The 20,698-nt window shown below is 49.9% G+C and overlaps 1 protein-coding gene across 6 annotated transcripts in view; it reads left to right on the forward strand.

Annotated features, from left to right (window-relative positions):
* Nucleotides 1-17,626, forward strand: part of CHFR (checkpoint with forkhead and ring finger domains) — a 347,673-nt gene extending 330,047 nt beyond the window's left edge. For 4 of the 6 annotated variants that reach the window (XM_085636275.1, XM_085636276.1, XM_085636277.1 and 1 more), the window contains one exon: nt 15,412-17,626. In XM_085636275.1, the coding sequence (XP_085492401.1) occupies nt 15,412-15,454 (43 nt within the window). In that variant the 3' untranslated portion in view covers nt 15,455-17,626. The remainder of the gene's footprint in view (nt 1-15,411) is intronic. The other 2 variants (XR_014970933.1, XR_014970934.1) reach the window with 1 other exon arrangement.
* The last annotated feature ends 3,072 nt before the right edge of the window (nt 17,627-20,698 follow it).

The raw sequence follows: 20,698 nt of genomic DNA on the forward strand, positions 1-20,698 counted from the left end.
TTCCCTTGTCGATGTCTGTCGACTCCCCTGCCGTCTGCTCCCTCTCCCCCCCGCTCTTACTTGCACCGGCCATCAATGGGCGGCAAACTCAGGGACCGGTCGTGCGGCAAAAGCTCAAGCTACACTACTGCTTCCCCTGTTTTAGCTGCATCTGCCCTGTGACACTCCAGCCCTTGTGGACCAGTGTCTCAACTGTGTGTATTTCTGCCACCAGGAAAAAGCCTACATAAGTGTTTTTCTAGTGCCTTCCCCAGTACTTAGAATGAGGTGGCTGTCACTCAAACAGCCACCCTACATCACCCTTGAACTAAGCAAACTTTTAACACCATAACTTAACTGCCAACTTATTAAAAACACTGGTACCTTTCCTTTCACAAAACACTGAATCTCTAAATTCACCTTTCATCTCACTCTTTCATCCGCACTATGTTTTGTAGCACCTTGCCATACATGCTGCTGTACCAACCTAGTCACAAATTAATCAATCATCGAATTTGTAGAGCACACAGTTACTCAGAGAGTGTCCTGACGCTTCTAGGGTAGCTGCTTATCAGTGCTGACATGCAAGTACTTAAAATGTTCTTTCAACTAGCCAGGTCTTAAGAAGGCATTTGAAGGTCTGTTCGTCCTTCATCTCCCGAAGTTGCACCGGGAGTGAGTTCCAGGAAGTGGCAGCGAGGAGAAGAAAAGGAGGATCCACCCTATTTTTTCCTCTTAGGTCTCCGGACCACTGCCAGCATAACATTGGAGAAGTGCAGAGATTGTGCCCGAATATACGGTCTAATACTGTTCCTCAGATAACAAGGCCCTTTTTAGGTCCCGCCTAGCTATTGCGTTTACGCAGTCGCTATGCGAGAGTCTAGTAAGAGGGGCATTTCAAAGTGCTCCCAAAAGTGGATTGCATGGCGAGCACGCGCACAATCACGTGCATCGTGCCGCCATGCAATTCGTTTGGGGAAGCGCTTCAGCCCACTGGCGCGTGCACGTGTAGCCACAGCCTCGGCATCATACTTCAAAGGGTCCGCTCCCCCGCCTGGAATGCGCTCCCCCGCCACAGCTTGCCAAGAGATTGTTTCCTCATGGTGCCTCTCACAACTGTCCCTCCCCCATCACAGGGCTAGTCTCACGGACGCATTGCCATCCATCGATTTCACTTTCATGCCCGTGTTCTCTTTGCCTTTCAGCACACAGCCCGCCCTCCCCCCTCCGTGTTTTCTTGCAGCTTTGCCCAGATCTGAGTCTCAAACAACCAAAATAATAAGTTTGCCCTGCACGCTTTTTGCGCTTACAAAGTTAACATAGGCCGCGCTCATTCCCTTTTCATCCTTCTAAGGTCGATAACATTAGCTCCATTAATTCTGCGTCTAAGGATTTAAATAACCATATGTTTTCTTGCAACTTTAGGCACTTCAGACACACAGCCCCACTGCTCACACACACAGGCATCAAGGCAGCAACAGAATGCTCTGAGCCCCACCAGTGTTTGCCACACACACATGCCTCTTGCATCTCATGTTTTCTTCCAGCTTTGGCCCGTGTTCTCTTTGCCTTTCAGCACTCAGCTTCCCCGTAACCACCGTTTGACTAACATCCTGCCACACTCATTCCATGTTCATCCTCGCTTTCACTTTCATGCCCGTGTTCTCTTTGCCTTTCAGCACACAGCTTCTCCGTAGCCACCATTTAACGACCATCCTGCATAAACACCATTTAACTACCATCCTTTTAGTTAAAATAAAAGAATTGCCTCTAAGGGTTTAAGGAACCATAGAAATACACGGCAAGGCAGCAACAGAACGCTCTGAGCCCCACCAGTGTTTGCCACACACACACATGCCTCTCGCCTATCTCTCCCCCGCCCTCCCCCCTCCATGTTTTCTTGCAGCTTTGGCCAGATCTGATTCTCAAACAACCAAAATAATAAGTTTGCCCTGCACGCTTTCTGCGCTTACAAAGTTAACATATGCCGCGCTCATTCCCTTTTCATCCTTCTAAGGTCGATAACATTAGCTCCATTAATTCTGCGTCTAAGGATTTAAATAACCATATGTTTTCTTGCAACTTTAGGCACTTCACACACACACAGCCCCACTGCTCACACACACAGGCATCAAGGCAGCAACAGAATGCTCTGAGCCCCACCAGTGTTTGCCACACAGACATGCCGCTCGCATCTTGTGTTTTCTTCCAGCTTTGGCCCGTGTTCTCTTTGCCTTTCAGCACTCAGCTTCCCCGTAGCCACCATTTAACGACCATCCTGCCACACTCATTCCATTTTCATCCTCGCTTTCACTTTCATGCCCGTGTTCTCTTTGCCTTTCAGCACACAGCTTCTCCGTAGCCACCATTTAACGACCATCCTGCCGTAAACACCATTTAACTACCATCCTTTTAGTTAAAATAAAAGAATTGCCTCTAAGGGTTTAAGGAACTGTTGGAGGGAGGACCACCGGGGAGTCGGGGAGACTACTCCGGGGTACCTTCCTACCGCAAAGTTATAGCCGAGCGCCGCTGAGAAGCCCCCTAGGGGAGGTCCTTCTCCTATGTTCGTACTAGGCCCAGTAATACCACCACACAGGACTCCGTATCAGTTGCTTAACTTGGTTCTTTATCAATCGTAGTACGTTCAATATTTACAGTGGGATCGAGGGATCCAGTAAGAGTCTCAATGTCTTTAGAGGGATAAGGTAGCGGGACAGTCTCAGTACCAGCCAGGTACGGGAAGGCGCTGCGCCAGACCTTGTGTGCTGGACTCAGAGCGACTCGGACGTGGAGAGCCGCGACGGCGTCTGCAGGGCTCGGGTGATAGTTCCGCTTGGGTCGAGCCGCGACGGCATCTGCAGGGCTCGGGTGGTAGTTCCGCTTCGGTCGAGCCGCGACGAGGCCAGCTGGGCTCTGATGGTAAAGTTCAACAAGGTCGGGCTGCGACAGCAGGGCCCCAAAGGTTCGTGAAGGTCTTTAAGCACGGTGGAGCCGCGACGTCGTCAGCAGGGCTCAGAGGTGGGTTCAGGATGAGTCTTCTTCCGTAGGGTCAGCCGCGATCCGATCAGCAGGGCTCTTGACTCCAGGATACAACTGCTGTCCTGCGGTCGGGTCGCCCCAGATATAGGACTGGAGCCCTTTGATGTCCGGACCGTTGCGCCCGGAGGGGGCGGAGAGGCCGGGTAGGGAGCGGCCAGACGCCCAGCAGGAGAGGCGCCAGGCCCCAGAGAGCTGTGGGGCGATCGCACCTAGGTGTGGAAGGACGGTTGGGGGTCCCATCCATACTGCCCTCCGCCGGGAGTGGGAAGGGTTCACGTGGTATCCCCCTGGCCAGGGGTTGGCGTCTTGATGTCGGGCGAAGCGGGGTCACGCAGGTGGTCACGTGGCGTGACGTATAATCCAAAATGGAGGAGCCCCGAGGTGTATGGGACCTCGTGCGGCTTGGCGAGGGGGAACAGTACCACGCCACGAGGCCGGCTCCCACACGCGTCCCCCCCAGCTGAAGGCAGGGAGAGTCACCCATCTCCTTGGGGGTTCTCCTCACCGAGGCGGAAGAATCGGGATAGGCCATCCGCGTTGGCATGGTCGTTGCCGGGCCGGTGTTCCACAGTGAAGTCCATCCCTTGCAGCGAGATGGACCATCGCAATAACTTGGGGTTCTCACCCCGCATTTGCATGAGCCACCGCAAGGGCCGGTGGTCAGTTTGGACCCTGAAGTGGGTGCCGAAAAGGTAGGGCCGGAGCTTCTTGAGAGCCCATACCACGGCGAAGGCCTCCCGCTCGATGGTGCTCCACCTCTGTTCTCGTGGCAGCAGTCGGCGGCTGATAAAGGCCACAGGTCGGTCGAGGCCCTTGGCGTCTAGCTGGGAGAGGACCGCCCCGACCCCGTACTCCGAGGCATCGGTCTGGACTACAAATTCCTTGCTGTAGTCAGGGGCCTGTAGCACAGGGGCAGCGCACATGGCCGCCTTGAGGGCCTCAAAAGTGGTCTGACAGCGGGGCGTCCAGTGCACTACCTTGGGCTGTTTCTTGGAAGTGAGCTCCGTCAGGGGGCCCACAATGCTGCCATAATCCTTGATGAATCGTCGATAGTAGCCTGTGAGGCCTAGGAAGGCCCGGACAGCGGTTTGGGTTGCGGGGGGCTCCCATGCCTGGATGGCGTCGACCTTTAACTGGAGGGGCGCCACCTGGCCACTCCCCACCTGGTGGCCCAGATAGGTCACAGATCCTTGACCGATTTGGCATTTACTGGCCTTAATGGTGAGTCCGGCTCTCTGGAGAGCAGCCAGGACTTCTCCGAGGTGTCCTAGGTGCGCGGCCCAGTGGTCGCTGAAGACGGCAATGTCGTCGAGGTAGGCCGCACTGAAGGCTTCTAGTCCGGCCAGGACCTTGTTCATGAGTCTCTGAAAGGTCGCTGGGGCGTTCTTCATACCGAAGGGCATTACCCGAAAGTGGTAGTGCCCATCGGGGGTGGAAAAGGCGGATCGTTCCTGGGCGCCGGGAGTGAGCTTGATCTGCCAGTACCCAGCGGTGAGATCAAAGGTGCTTAGGTAGCGGGCGGCCCCTAAGCGATCGATCAACTCGTCTGCTCGTGGCAAGGGGTGGGCATCGGTCTTGGTGACTGCGTTCAGGCCCCGGTAGTCGACACAAAACCTGAGTTCCGGGGCAGTGCCGGGGGCGGCGGCCTTCGGCACCAAGACCACCGGGCTGGCCCACGGGCTGTCGGATGGCTCGATGACTTCGAGGGCGAGCATCTTGGTGACCTCGGTCCGTATAGAGGCTCGGACTCGGTCAGGTACTCGGTAAGCGCGGTGTCGCACAGGGGGACTGTCCCCAGTATCCACGTCGTGGACGGACCAGGAGGTCACCCCGGGCGTGAGAGAGAAGAGGGCAGCGAAGGGTTGTAGCAGCTTCTGGCAGTCATGGCGCTGTTCTGGTGTCAGGGTGGCGGAGAGGCGGACGCCCTCCAAGGAGCCGTCTTGGCCCGAGGACCCCAGGAGGTCTGGAAGAGGCTCGGAGTCACTTTCGCCCCCATCGTCGGTAGCCAGCAGCAGGCTTAGTTCAGTTCGGGCGAAGTGAGGCTTGAGCCGGTTGGCGTGCAGGACCCGGAGGGGGTTCCTCGGGGACTCCATGTCGACTAGGTACGTGACGGGGCTCTTCCTCTCAACTACCTTGAAGGGCCCGGTCCACTTGTCCTGCAGGGCGCAGGGGTCCACGGGTGACATGACCCAGACTTGCTCGCCCGGCTCGAATTCGATGGTTGAGGCATTTTCGTCATACCAGCGTTTCATGTCTTCCTGGCTGGCTTCGAGGTTGGCCTCTGCCAGGGCCCGGAACTTCCGAGTCTGGTTCCGCAGGGTCAGGAGGTACCGGTAGACGTCGGGAGGGGCATCTTGGACTTGCGCCTCCCAGCCCTCCTTGACCAGGCTGAGGGGCCCTCGGACGGGGTGCCCATACAACAGTTCGAAGGGGCTGAAGCCCAGGGATTTCTGGGGTACCTCCCGATAGGCGAACAGGAGGCAGGGCAGCAGGACATCCCATCTTCTCCTCAGGGGCTCTTCCAGGCCCTTGATCATCCCCTTCAAGGTTCTGTTGAACCGCTCGACCAGTCCGTTCCCCTGGGGGTGGTAAGGGGTGGTGAATTTATAGGTGACCCCACATTGTTGCCAGAGGGATCTCATGTATTTTGAAATAAAGTTCGTACCCCTGTCGCTCACCACTTCTCGGGGGAACCCCACCCTGGAGAAGATGCCCATCAGGGCCCGACCCACCACTGGACCCGTCACGGTGCGGAGTGGGATGGCCTCGGGGTAGCGGGTGGCGTGGTCGACCAGTACCAGGATGAAGCGGTGTCCCAGGGCGGTTCGGGGGTCGAGGGGCCCCACGATGTCGATCCCCACTCGTTCGAACGGGGTGTTGACGGTTGGAAATGGTTGGAGGGGGCTTTCACTCGACCCCCAGTCTTCCCGCTAGCTTGGCAGGTCGGGCAGGACCGGCAGTGATGGTCCACGTCTCTTCTCATTCGGGGCCAATAGAAATGGGTCACTAGGCGGCTGTACGTTTTGTCCCGCCCGAGGTGTCCGGCGAGGGGCAAGTCATGTGCCAGGTTCAGGAGGAACTCTCGAAATCGGAGGGGGACCACCAACACCCGGCCGGCCCCTAGTTCGGCGACCTTCTGCTCGCTATACAACAAGTCATTGTCCCAATAGACCCAGTGGGTTCCCGTGGGGTCCCCCGCAGCCTGGGCGGCCGCTTGCTGTCGGGCCCCCTCGAGGGACGGGCAGGCCTTCTGCTCTTGCTGGAATTGTTCGCGGGTGGGGCCCCCGTCGTGGCGCCACTGGGCCAGCTCGGGGATCTCGCTGAGGGAGGCGGCCTCGTCGGTGGAAAGTTCGGATGGCCCGGCCTCCTCGTCAGGTTCCTCCGTGCCGGAGGAGGGTGATGGTTCGGGGCCCGCCGGCTTGTCGGGCCGTGGCAGCGGCTGGTTGGGCGGTCATGGACCGGGTGGTGGCGCAGGCCCACTCGGGCAGTCCTAGCATCCCCAGATGCTCTCGGCGTTCCACCTGGGCCCAGGGGGAGCTCTCTAGGTCATTCCCCAGGAGGCAGTCCACTGGGGCGTCGTCGCGGACAGTCACTTTTAGGGTGTCGGACACTCCTCCCCACTCGAAGGGGTTCCTGGCCATCCGGCACATGCTCTCGGTGTTGTCCGCGGTCCGGACAGGGCATAGGACATGCGGCAGGATTTGTTCGGGGGTCACCAGGTGGCAGCGGACAGCGGTCACACTGGCCCCAGTGTCCCGGAGGGCCTCGGCCCGTCATCCATTGATGGTGACCCACTGTTGGTACTTCTGGGTGTTGCTTGGGATGGCAGCTCGGGGCACCATTTCTCGGGAGCCCAGGCATACAAGCGACATGGCAGCTGGTTCCCACTCGGGGGTCCCGCCGTCGTGGTTTTCCTCCTCGTCTTCTCCCTCCCCCAGGGCCGCGGTGGCTATTTGCCGGGGAGGGGGCCCAGCGGTCCTGTTCCGTCGGTTCACGGGCAGGCCGGGTCGCTTGCATAGTGGCCGGTCTGCTGGCAGCCGAAGCAGGTCACTGTCGGTCGTGGTCCAGGCCGTGCGATAGGAGTCCCCCTTCGGCCCATGGTCGGGGACGTGTGGTTGGTGGCTTGGCCTCGTGGCGGGCTTCTGGGCGGCCCGGCCGGGAATTCCCTACCGCGGTGGGACCCCCCTCCTCCGCCTCGCTGGCGGGGAGGTCCCGTGGTACTCCGTTGGTAGTCCCCCACGGGGTTCCGGGGGACCCGGGTGTTGACCCATCGGTCTGCTTCGGCGGCGAGCTTCCGTGGCTCGGTCAGTTTACTGTCCAGGAGGTGTTGCCTTAGTTCAACAAAGGCAGTTGTTGGCGAGGTGCTCCCAGACAATGAGGTCGAACAGTTCATTGTATGAGGTGACCTTGCTTCCCTTGATCCATCCTTCCAATTCTCGGCTGAAGAAGTCCACGTATTCGACCCACGTGGTACCGGGGAGCTTCTTGCAGTCCCGGAAGCGCTGCCGGTACATCTCGGCTGATAGTCCGTAGCGTGTGAGTAGGGCTTCCTTCATGTGGTCGTATGATGTCATCACCGCGTCGGGGAGTTGCAGCAGGGTATCCCGGCCCTCGCTGAGGAACCTCCCCCATAGGCCGGCACCCCAATCCTTCCGGGGTACCCGATGGGAGGTCATGGCTACTTCGTACGCTCGGAACCATTGCTGGATGTCGTCATTTTTATAGCACTCCTTGACGACATCCTTGGGGATGTGAACCTTTGGCTCGGTCAGTGGCAGAGCGTCCCGGGCTCCGGGGGTGCTGGTCTCCCCCGTTTTAGCTTTTAGTTCAAGTTCCTTGAGGCTCCTCTCGTGCTCGAGGGTTAGCCGTCTCTCCTCTAGTTCCCGCTGCCGTTTCTTTTCCTCGATTTCCTCTTGCAGCCGTAGTTGTTCCAAGGCTATTTTCTTCTCCGCCAGTAGGAGCTCACCGTCCAGCCGGAGTCGGGCGAGGTCCATCTCGTGTGTCCGGACCCTCTCCCGTTCTCGCATTTCTTCGTGGGACAGGCTGGTTTCGGGGACGGTTCGCCCCCCATCTGTCGGGGTTGAGGTTGGCAGGTTTTCATCCCGGGCCGAGGTCCCTTCGGCTCGGGGTGGAGTGGTCTCGGGTTCTACCCAGGCTTTCAGAGCTTTCTGCATCTCCTCCTTGGTGCCCAATCCTGTGGTTGGGATCCCTTTGTCCCTGCAGAATTGTTTCAGTTCTTTGTGGGTGTATTCTTCCAACCTTTCCGGCTGGAAGGTTGCGGCCACGGTTGCCTCTTGGCCGTCCATGGTTCCCTTTTCTTTCCGTCTGGTTAGGTAGTGGGTGCGTTACTGGCCTGTACGATTGCGTCTGGCTCAGATCCCATCGCTGCCACCAAATGTTGGAGGGAGGACCACCGGGGAGTCGGGGAGACTACTCCGGGGTACCTTCCTACCGCAAAGTTATAGCCGAGCGCCGCTGAGAAGCCCCCTAGGGGAGGTCCTTCTCCTATGTTCGTACTAGGCCCAGTAATACCACCACACAGGACTCCGTATCAGTTGCTTAACTTGGTTCTTTATCAATCGTAGTACGTTCAACATTTACAGTGGGGTCCAGGGATCCAGTAAGAGTCTCAATGACTTTAGAGGGATAAGGTAGCGGGACAGTCTTAGTACCAGCCAGGTACGGGAAGGCGATGCACCAGACCTTGTGTGCTGGACTCGGAGCGACTCGGACGTGGAGAGCCGCGACGGCGTCTGCAGGGCTCGGGTGATAGTTCCGCTTGGGTCGAGCCGCGACGGCGTCTGCAGGGCTCGGGTGGTAGTTCCGCTTCGGTCGAGCCGCGACGAGGCCAGCTGGGCTCTGATGGTAAAGTTCAACAAGGTCGGGCCGCGACAGCGTCAGCAGGGCCCCAAAGGTTCGTGATGGTCTTTAAGCACGGTGGAGCCGCGACGTCGTCAGCAGGGCTCAGAGGTGGGTTCAGGATGAGTCTTCTTCCGTAGGGTCAGCCGCGATCCGATCAGCAGGGCTCTTGACTCCAGGATACAACTGCTGTCCTGCGGTCGGGTCGCCCCAGACATAGGACTGGAGCCCTTTGATGTCCGGACCCTTGCGCCCGGAGGGGGCGGAGAGGCCGGGTAGGGAGCGGCCAGACGCCCAGCAGGAGAGGCGCCAGGCCCCAGAGAGCTGTGGGGCGATCGCACCTAGGTGTGGAAGGACGGTTGGGGGTCCCATCGATACTGCCCTCCGCCGGGAGTGGGAAGGGTTCACGTGGTATCCCCCTGGCCAGGGGTTGGCGTCTTGATGTCGGGCCTCGCTGGGACAGAGGCCGGGTGAAGCGGGGTCACGCAGGTGGTCACGTGGCGTGACGTATAATCCAAAATGGAGGAGCCCCGAGGTGTATGGGACCTCGTGCGGCTTGGCGAGGGGGAACAGGACCACGCCACGAGGCCGGCTCCCACAGGAACCATAGAAATACAAGGCAAGGCAACATACACTCCGAATGCCACTCAGAGCCACATAATTACATGCCACATAACTACAATGCACTCAATACAACAGACACTCCAAAAACCAATCAGTGCCACATAGTTACACACCACATAATTACACAGCGCTCAATGCCACATACACTTCAAATACCACTCAGCGCCACATAATTACACACCACATAATTACACTACACTGAATGCCACATGCACTTCAAATAACACTCAGTGCCAATTAATTACAATGCAAGCAATGCAAGATACACTCAAAATAACACTCAATGCCACATAATTACACGCCACTAAAATCCACATACACTCCACACAAAACCACTCAGTGCCACATAATTATATTCTACATAATTACACTCTATCTATCGCCATCACTCTCTATCTTATCTATCTATCTTATCTATCTATCCATCGGACTATTGCACTCTAACTATCTATCGCATCACCACAGCATCACTTAGCACCACCACAGCATCACTCAAGGGCACCACTACAATACTATGCGCTACCACAGCATCAATTAACGCCACAGCATCACTCGACACCACCACAACCTCACTCACCGCCACCACAGTATCAATCTGTACAACCATTCAACAACAACTGGCTCTAATATGTTCTCTCAATATTTAGGCTTTATTACAAATGGCACAAAAAAAATGATAATATTTAACTTCTGTTCTTGGATTTTAGGCGCAATTAAATACACTAAACATAATCGTCACAAGAGTTATTAACAAAAGTTTAAACTATTGCCATTATAATTTGCATTAACTTTTATTTAACCCCTTCGCCGCGGCACGAATTCCGCCGCGGCGCTGGGGGGATTCGGGGTCAGCGCGGCGCCGCCATGCTCGTGACGGAACCACTCCGTCATGAGCCACGGGCGCGCTTTGCTCATGACGGAGTGGTTCCGTCACGACTCCGCCCACTTGCATTGATCGCCCGCACAGGCGGGGAATCAGTGCCGGGTGGGCGGAGCGGCCGCCAACGGCCGCAGCATGAAGGAACCACTCCGTCATGAGCACACGGCGCCCGTGGCTCATGACGGAGTGGTTCCGTCATGAGCAGGGAACGGGTTAAGTATTAATTATTTGCAAAAATTAAAAGCCATTGTTATTTGTAATATCAATACATCTAAGTCACGTAAATACAACGCATATTGCATTACAAATGCTATAGGTGTCACATTTGCAACAGTTAAAACTATTGACAGCAGAGAATCGGCCAGGGACCAGGGTTCAATTCCCGACGCGGCAGGGTCGTGGACCAGGGTCATAACGGACTCGATAATTCTCGCCTCGGTACCTACTCTAACCAGGAACACACTCGGCAGCTCTGGGCATTAAGCTTGCCTCATCTCTACAACGGCCCCCCACAGACGCCGGGGATGCCTGGTTTCACCTTGGAGATACCCAGAAAGGGACCATCTCACAGGGATAGCCAGGACGGGTTCCCCAGCGGTCTACAGCGCCGGGACGCCCCGTTGCTGGGGCAGCTGTGCGCTTTACAAGTTTACAACATTTACATTTACATTTACATTGTACATGAGAAAGCTAGTAATTTCAATATTTTCAATACCAACACATAAATAAAAAATTAGTCAATTTACAATACAAAAAGCTCAAACGTTCCTAATGCGAGACCTGTTGCATTGCAAATGCTTGTTCTATTATGCAATGATATTTAGGGAACAATATTAATGTAAGAAGATTTTTTGACCACGATATACAAATATCATACAAAGGCCAGTTTTCTTTACCCTCAAATCCTTTCTTCTTTTGATAAAGTTCAGTCCAGAGCTGTGAGACTACTATTTCCACAAGGAGTGGGAACGAGATGCAGCCGTTCACTTACCAAGTGTCCACAGTTTCAACAATGGTCACTCTCAGCAGATCAGTAGTGGGCTATCAACAATCATATTGTTTTTAAAGTGGAGAACTGCGCACCTAGATCTATTCATTACGCAGCGAAATTGAAATGCAGCCAATCTGTATCTTCGTGCCCAGAACCCGCCTCTATGTCAAATGTTTTACTGAAGAAGTGGTGAGGTCTTATGTGTGACTTTGATTTGATGCCTGTGCTGCTGAAGGCTTGGGATGATTCTCGTAGAACAAGTACCGCCTCATCATGGGAGGGGTTTCTAGATCTTCTATTCCCCTTGTAAACATCTCGCACAAGGCTGCATGAACTCCTAAATATTGACTACGATGAATAGCAGAGTACCTCTCCCTCAGCGCCTTGAGACCCTTACGGGTGAGTAGCACGCTCTATAAATGCCTTGATTGATTGATTACCCTACCACCACTCAACTTGGCATCCTGTCTGTCGAACATCTGTTATATTGCTGCTCAAGTCTCCTGGCAGACTCAAAGAACATCTTCAAAGAAGAAAAGAGACCTTCCACAAGACGTTCCTATGCATTCTTAAAAGAAGGGTGCTGCTTATGAAGTATTAACAAGGATGTAAGCCCTCTAGCATTACAGATTTTAATGAGAAGGTAAGCACACTAGCATTACAAGAAGGGACCTTATTCTCTTACCGGCATTAGCTAGCTCAGCCTGAGCTATTCTTTTTCTAGAGTTCATTTGGCTGGTATGCTTTCTCAGGCATCCTTTTTTCACCATACCATCACTCCAGGATTTAAAGGTTAAAGTAAAAGTTAACGTTGTATAACTCAAGCTGCCTGCTCCTTGAAAATGTAACTTATTTTTGCCTTTCTAGATGGGTTTGCCATTAGAGCCAGTAAACACAACAGAATAACAATAGTTGTATCTTATTATTTATCCCCCTCTTTCCCCAAGATGACTTTAGAATTTCAACTGAACCAAGCCATTTCCTTCCCAACCCCTTCCACCACAGCAAAGCGGGCTCTTTTCAGCCCAGATGTGAATAGGAAACACACAGCTGTGATGAGGACTTTAAGGTCACATTTGAAGACAATGAAAGAATTTAAAGAAAACGAACAGGTTTTTGTCTACCTGGGCCATTCCACATAGATTTCCCCAAAAACTACAGATCAATTTCAGATAGCATCTTATGTTTCCACTTGCTATCAGAAAGTGAATCATCCCCTCTCTGATGAGCCTGTTGCTAATCCTGAGCATAAGGAGGTAATAGCTGCTCCTCTCAGGAGCATCCGTTCCCATCACTGCGACATGCAGAATGTCGCATTGCGCATTGTCATGACTGTCTCTCCTCTGATACTCGGGTCGGTCAAGTCTCCCTTAAGAATGACTTTGAATAAAGTGCCCTTATCCTTTCGATTGCCATGTGATTTTGACTTTCTTGATTACGCTTCCACTTTTCTTGCGATCAACAGCTGTTCTGTTCACTTCTCATGTGTGTCAGTGAAGACGCCTTGATGGGGATGGAAGAGGCCAATACTTAAAGTCTTAGTCGTTCATCATCGATATTGCCCTTGGATTGATGAGCGACCCTTCGTCTCCCTTTGGTGGGAAGCACTCCGACTTCGTCCTCAGATACCTGTAAAAATGAACAGTGATATGAAGTGCCCGTGCAGTACAGTTCACTGGGGCAGCAAACGATTCCTAGCTGCCTTAAAGTGGTTGTGCCCTTTTGTTTAGTTAAGAGACTCCACTCTTTTTCCTTTTAGAACAGCAGAAATGCAAAATACCTCTGTTCTTAGTGGTTGCAATTGGATAATTCAAATAGCGAACGACAAAGACAGACTTCACTGTGAACGTTTTCTCTTGATTGAAAAAGCGTTATGAGACCCTGCGTTTTTGTGGGTGCTTTTTAATCTGTAATCTGTAATCAATTAATACGTGCGTGCTCATTAATAAGTGAATCTTTCATGGAGAAATAGCGTTTCAGGCAGCATTGCATCTTGTATTTCAATGGCCTGAAAATTTCAGAGGGCCCCAAAATCTTTAACAAACAGCATGTTTATTATAAGTGGAACCATGACCTTTGAAGACCTATCTAAAGTTTAAAAATCCCACTCATGATGTCCTGTAAAGTTGTCAAAGCTGTAGTTAATGAATGTCAACCGCGACTCCATAAAAGTCAAGTTTAGTGCAAGTGTTTGTTTCAAGGTTGGCTGAAGGGTCTTGGACCAGCGACGAAGTCTAGCTGGCTTCGGGCCCTATTTGGACTGTTGGAAAGGGTGGGGAGCAGTGCAGCGCTCTGTATACGGTCAGAGCAATGTAGTGTCTGTGGGTCAAACAGATGAAGGACCTGGGTGATGGTAGGCTGTGGTATCTCCTGAGGAACTTTTTGGAGCTTATGAAGTTTTTCTCAGACATGGTAAATGTCGCCCTTTGGAGGAAAAAGGCTGTTTTTAAGCTTTGTGCACATGCTTTACAGTACATTGGTGTGGTGCACACGTCTGTTTTTCTGCTACCAACACTTGGCACTTTTTGTGCAGAACACCAATTTTCAAAAAGCAAAATCCAAGGATTGCTCTCTGCTGCCTCTGAGAGGATGCTTCCTCATGTGAGACAGGACTGCCCAACACCACACTGTGCCTAGAAGTCAACACTTCTGGTCAAGGCACTGAATCTAATCTCCAGTTCAATAGCACAAAGTACACTTCAAATGACTGCAAACATGTCTCCGCATCCACAGGCCTGTGTGGTTCCCCAGTATCCTGTGGAGCAAATGGAGGGACCTTTCCGTAGCCTTAGCAGAATCCTCCCTGAAACATTTACTGGATAAATCTTCTATAATGATCTCTGCTATAGAGTACAACTTTTGTGTAGTTGAAGTTCCAGACTTTATTCTCATTCCTGGTCTGAATCTATATTAAAACACAGGCTTTAACCTTACCAGTCTGAGCGCTGCCCAACTAGTTATATTGGAAAACATTGTCAGACCCTGAATCTTTGCAACCAAATGTAGACCCCCCACCATCACGTGTTAGTAAACACAATATTATTCAAGTACACAAGCACCTGAATTGCTTACAAATGGTTGCACCCGATTTATTTTAATGTTCTAATGTTTTTGCTTTTCAAATTGATGTAGTCAGTTGACACTCCTCTTATGTGGAACAGTTCAATTAGGATTGGCACTTTCCTCTTCCCCTCTTGTGATATTTTCGTGAAGGCCTCTCAACAGTCTACAAATAAGTTCAAATAGCAAAACGTCAAAATATTTAACTTCCGGTGTATGACAATTGCCGGTGCTCTTGAATCTGTAATCCGTAAGATCCTCAATAGTCCTACATAGCACTCCTCCCACCCCTTCTTTTGAATGTAATATGGTAAACAAGATCCGTCTGTCTGCCTTTCTGCATGTCTGTCTGTCTGTCTGTCTGTCTGGATATCTAGCTATCTATTTAGATATATAGGTCTAGCTAGATCTACGTGTGTGTATATTTATACATGTATGTAGCTAGATCTGTATATAGTTATAGCTCTATATATACATTTAGAGAGAGCTATATCAGTGTATAGTTATCGATCTATATCTATAGATATATTCCCTGAAAAAACAAAGGTTAAAGTGGAGATTATAAATAGTTCTTCTAATCATGCATTAACTACCATTTTTAAACCAAAATAACAATGAAATTCACCAGGTATACTTAACTAACCAATGTATAACTTGCACAGCCATATAGTACATGTCATCAGTGCTGTAATATTTGAAGTTATAAGCAGTGCATCACATCACAACAGTATAACTTATGCTCAGGTCAGTTTTTATTGAGCAACCAACAATTCACCAAGCACGCCTTTGGCCGTGTGCAGCGTGGGATTGGCCTCAGGGCTTAATAGGTCCTATGGGGCTTCCACAGGAGCACAGGGCTGACATCATCCTATTATTGGAACATGCATAACTCACCTTCAATACTGTTGCCTTAGAGAGAGGTTGCGTAATGCACATGTTCTCTTTCATTCATTACTCTTTTTTAATTTCCTTTCAGGAAGTTTAATCACATTTGTGAGCAAACGCGATTCAAGAACTGAGCTCTTACAACTGCAGTTGAAGGGAAGCTTGTGTTTGAAATAACCGAAGCCGTCTTCCTCAGCGTGGATGACACATGTTGGAGTGCTTCCTCGTGGTTCCTGAGCGCCGAGGAGAGTGTATTCCGTTGCATCCAGCCTGACCAGTGATTGAACTTTTGCAGCTAATATCACAATGTGATCATTCCTATGTTTTGCCAAGCAGGGCAATTCATTTTCTCAAGGGACTGAAAGGGACCTCGCCGCAATCCTCCCAGACTTCCATGGTTTATGGCAGGAGTGGGTGACAACAGAAGGGTGACAAATTCTACCTATTCTGGGCTATTACCCAAAATGTGACTGTGTAGGGCAACAGTATGTAATGACAAACAGCACCTTTGTAATGTCAGCATTTGTCTAACACAACAGTGTATCAGTTGCAACCTGAAGCGCTTGAAATGAGAGTTGTAGAGTTTGGAAAGCATTTGCAGGTAAGAAAAGGCACAAGAATTCTAGACATGGCAATAGCGTGTCTCTTTGTGCAAATTGAAGGTTTTCTCATGCACAGCAATTTTTGCTTTCAGAAGAATTTATTCACAACGGTCGGCTATGGAAGTTCCATATAATGGTTCGATATTACTTATGTACCAAGAAAACGCGTCTTCCTCTTAGTTGAACGGGTGATATCTGTGTCCAGTGCTAGTCGACCTCGAGCTGTAGGAGCCTCTTCAGCCATAGATCAGTGTTTTAATTCCACTCTCCACATTCTCAGTGACAAATAAGGCTGCTGCACAGAACTTCATGGAGCCGAATCCAGAGCTCTTTATTTCATTTTCAGAATTGGTATTCAATCATATCTAGACTTGGTCAGTTATTTGGTGTCCGGCATGGACATGACGTATTTCCAACGCCTCCCACTTTCCTTCTTGTGGTCTCCTGGGGGGTATGGCAACGATCACATATTGTATGTTGTAGATGACTTGAATAAAGATTCTGAAAATAGAATAAAATAACTGTGAATTTGGCTCCACAAAGAAGTTCGGTGCAGCAGCCTATTTGTCACTCAGAATGTGTTGAGTGAAATGAAAACATACATTTCAGATAGTCTATGCTATTTCTGTTGTCTGCTTGGGCCGTTGAGAATACACAGTGAACACCTTGCATGATGCTGAGCAGTTTGAGCTGATACGTATTGGGCCTCCCACCTTAGAAGAGGTATTTAAAGATATTTGGTGTGTCAGAACTGCCCTCTGTATGATTAACAAGGTTCACAAGAAAGATCTGCCTACAGACAATAGTTGCAATAAATATCTCTGGTTTGAAGGACCGTGACAGACATTTTTTATGATTGGAGTCTTGGTCCACTTCCAGCCTCACCAAGACCTCCATTTCGAAGCCCTGTTGTATATATTTGCATGTTTGTAAATACAGCGCCAAAGGCTCGCCTTTTTATGTAGCTGGTGCATCTAAAAAGGAGACTAGAAGTTTGAAAATTACATGTGTCCAGATTTTTACTGGGTGAGCCCGCCTGTGTGAATGGTTGTAATGTTACTGGAAGGTCTGTTTTAGTTTAGCCCTACGGTGACATGTCTAACTTCAGACTTGCATGTGCCAGCATAACCATGGCTGCTTTCAGATCCATGACCTACGCTCTTTCAGATTGATGTGTCTCTTCCATGGCTCATATCACAAAAAATGGTCTTTGACCGTGTGACGCAGTGGAAGACTTCATCAAAATAACTGTTGATAAATAAGAGGCCGAACTGTTGAGCTAGCTGGTGAGTTCTATCTCGCTGGGGAAGTTGCTTTTACCTACATGTTGGGGGTTACTTGTTTATCCAAGTTTATTTTGTATACATTTTAGAGTACTTGGTCTGCTTGCACGAGGTTCTCCTTATGGACTCTTATTGTCTAAGTGATTCCTTTGCATGAGAACCTGGCATTGTTAGGTGGACTTAATCTATGCAGCGATGTACCTGGCTTCAGAATCCTAATTTAGGGTCCTGCTCGCCAGAGTGATGACCATTATAGCCTATTGATATTTTACATTTTTGCCTACAAGGCATTCCCCCAAGTTCTGCCCAAAAAGCATTTAGCTTTTCTTTCTTTTGTTGGGAGAAGGGGGGGTGGGGTTTGAGGGGAACCGTCAATAAAATTTAAATATACTACTAAATTAAAGATTGATTTATGACATTACTCTTTGTTATTGTAGTTAAATATTTGTGTTGCAAAGTTTATTTTGTACCAGTTTTACATTGATTCTCTGCATTAGGGTGCTGAAATTGTCTGACATTGTATGCTATGTTATATAGATTTGTATGGCACAGCTTATCACCCCTGAGTGTATCCAGGCACCGGAGCAGGAGCGTAGATCTGGAGGTGTTCCTAGTTGATCATTCAGGAATTCAGCTCCTTGCGGCAGTCGAAGAGTGGTGTGGCGGTTCTGATGTGAAAAGGGAGTTTGTTCCAATTTTTGGCTGCTATGAAAGAGAAATGTATGGGACGTTTAAGGTACATTATTTCTCTGTGAGGAGCTTGGGCCACCTACACACACACACAAGGTAATGAGCATAGGCCATGTGGAGACAGTGTGAGGAGATGGGACCACCGTGGACATAAATAGGAGGAGCTTTGCAGACTTCAGTTGACAGTCTGAAGCGCTTGGAGCACATATACAAAATAATAAACAGCTTAAGCAGAAGAATAGACGTTGTGAGAAGCTAGTGACAGAAGTGCTAAAACTTGCGGCTCATGAGATGGTGTGAGAATCTTGTGACACACAGCCCAATTTTACAAGAATTTTAGGTGTGAAGCCTGAAGTGTGTGTGATAATTGGGCAGACTCCGGTACGCTTAAGGTACTATCAAAGACAAATGCAGGTTCTCCGAGATAATATTGGAGTAGTCATGATTTTATTAGTGACAAAGGAAGCAAATCTTATTCAATCTCTCTTTTTGCCTTATTTTGTACTGTACCTAAAGAACACCAACTACTATAATCTTGCTACCCTGGGCTTGAAGTTATTGACACAAAAAAAGGATATCTTCACCTATAAATAGTAATAGTCCATACACCACTTCCTTTTTCTTGATGAGTTTATAATCCACGAAAAAAATGGAAAATCATTAACTGAAAACCAAGAAGACACCATAGAATGTCTTTCCTTTGACCTTCCTCCTCCCCGGATAAATATTCAATTTGTGTTGCATACCACTGTCCAGCCAGGTTGTGGTTTGATGCTTGAATCCGTTACTTGGATGGTCGAAATTGGACCTAGAAGTAACCAAACAGGTCATCAACCATAGGAAGGGCTAAAAAATACCAGAAGTCATATATTTGCCGCCTTTCTCTTGAATACCACCAGGACTACTCTTCAATATTTTCCAGTAGAAACTGGAAATGTATTACTAGACAGGCAGATGTATTTAGAGGTGAGTGGTAAACTCTGCTCTGCTGGCAGAATTCGCTTAGTTTTGCCCACTCCGGGCTCCACTTGGAGTATGGAGTGTGGGAAAAACTCTGCTAACCGCCGTTTGGTGGAGTTTTTCGCGTGCGCAGCTCACCAACATTAAGTTGGCAGGCACGAGTGAGAAATAACGAGTGCTAGACCGTCTCCCGCTGAGATTTCTCAATGCGGGCGATCACTGCAGTTCGCCACCGCTTCTGTTGAGAAAGCTGCAGCCAGAGTAGAAAATCTACTCGAGTGGCAGGAAGAAGCAGCACCCTTGGCACGCCACTTGGTGCCGTTTGCACTGATTTCACAACACAGGACAAGCTTTCGGTGCTAAAAATCAGAGCGAACAACGTGACGGACCAGAATTCCGCCACTCCTTGAACTTTGCAGAATCTCAGAGTTTTTCTGTAACTCTGTGGAATTCCAAGGAGTAAACTCCATGAGTTCCGCCCACCTCTAGTTCTATTTTACAGGTTCGAAGCCTTTGCACAACTGATAAAGCCACATGCTCTATAGGTCTGCAATAGAAAGTTTTAACTGTAGACAACTTTAACCAATTTGCAGATTGCAAAATATTCTCAAAATTTGCTCCTGCCGAAAAAGCCTTAAAAGCAGTTGCACACTGACTGAGTGATCGCCCCAAAAATAATCCATAGCTACCTCTGCCTTGACTATTATACTTTTAACTCTCTAACTAAGGGTAGTAAAAGACACAAGTTTAAATGGCTCATGCAAAGCTATCAAATGCTGCCGGTTAGATGTCCTCAAACTCTCTGCTATGGGTACATACTTCTTAAGATATCTCACAGCACACAACTTACATTGTACAGGAAAGGCTGGGAGCTCTATGGAAGTATAGACATTTCGGTACATCTTGATATTGCAAAATGAACCCCCACAGGAGAAAAATGCCTGGCATAAATATCTAGCACTCTAATACCGGATACCTTTCAAAAAGGACCTAAACATGACCTATTTTGCTGACAACCGTTTTATGGATAACCTGTCATCGTCCCCCCGTGACAGAAGATGCAGTATCCCAAGAAGCAGAATAACAAGGCTTGGCTGGATGCGTTTTCCTGTTTGCCTTCAATAATTTGCAAACTAACAGGTGCAGCCCAACCAGTTTACATTCAACTGTCTAATGTCATGCTGATTTAACTGTTCTATATCAATTAATAGTTCTGTAAGTCTTCTGTGCAGCTGCTAATGATGCCAGAAAATTTAGAGCCCTTGTGACATCAGAGAAAACTGGATCAATACCTCTTCCCACACACCAACATCTCGGTATGCCACGCCGAGGTAGCATTTGTCCTGCAGCACTGGATCTTTCATATATGCACATACTTGTTTGTTGCCTGTCGTCAGGCTGGGAATAACTGGTAACTTTACATAACAGTAAAGAGTGTCAAAATGCCCATTGGCCTCAACAGCAGTGTTTGTTTAGTAGCACATCCACCTCATTTGAAACAATCCAAACTTCAACCAATGAGGTAGAAGTGCCAAGCTCTCCAACTCCCTCTGGAGGCCACCATAGCTCAGATTTCTACTGCATGTTGTGTACTATGAGGGAATCGCTGAGAAGAGCTCTTCTCTAACCTATCATATTAATCACCTCATCCTGCTATTTTTGTGGTCTGCCCTGGAGCTTAGCCAGCACCATCTCCCTTTGTCAGCAACTGTCGTCAAGTGACAGAAAAAATATTTTCTCAAATCCCGTTCTGTGGCCACAAAAAGATCTACACTGATGAGCAACGCATTTATTGCTTCCATCCAGCGCATAAGGCTTCATGCTGTAACATCTGTAAAACCTT

Source organism: Triturus cristatus, chromosome 11 (assembly GCF_964204655.1).
Source record: "Triturus cristatus chromosome 11, aTriCri1.1, whole genome shotgun sequence".
Lineage (NCBI taxonomy): Eukaryota > Metazoa > Chordata > Amphibia > Caudata > Salamandridae > Triturus > Triturus cristatus.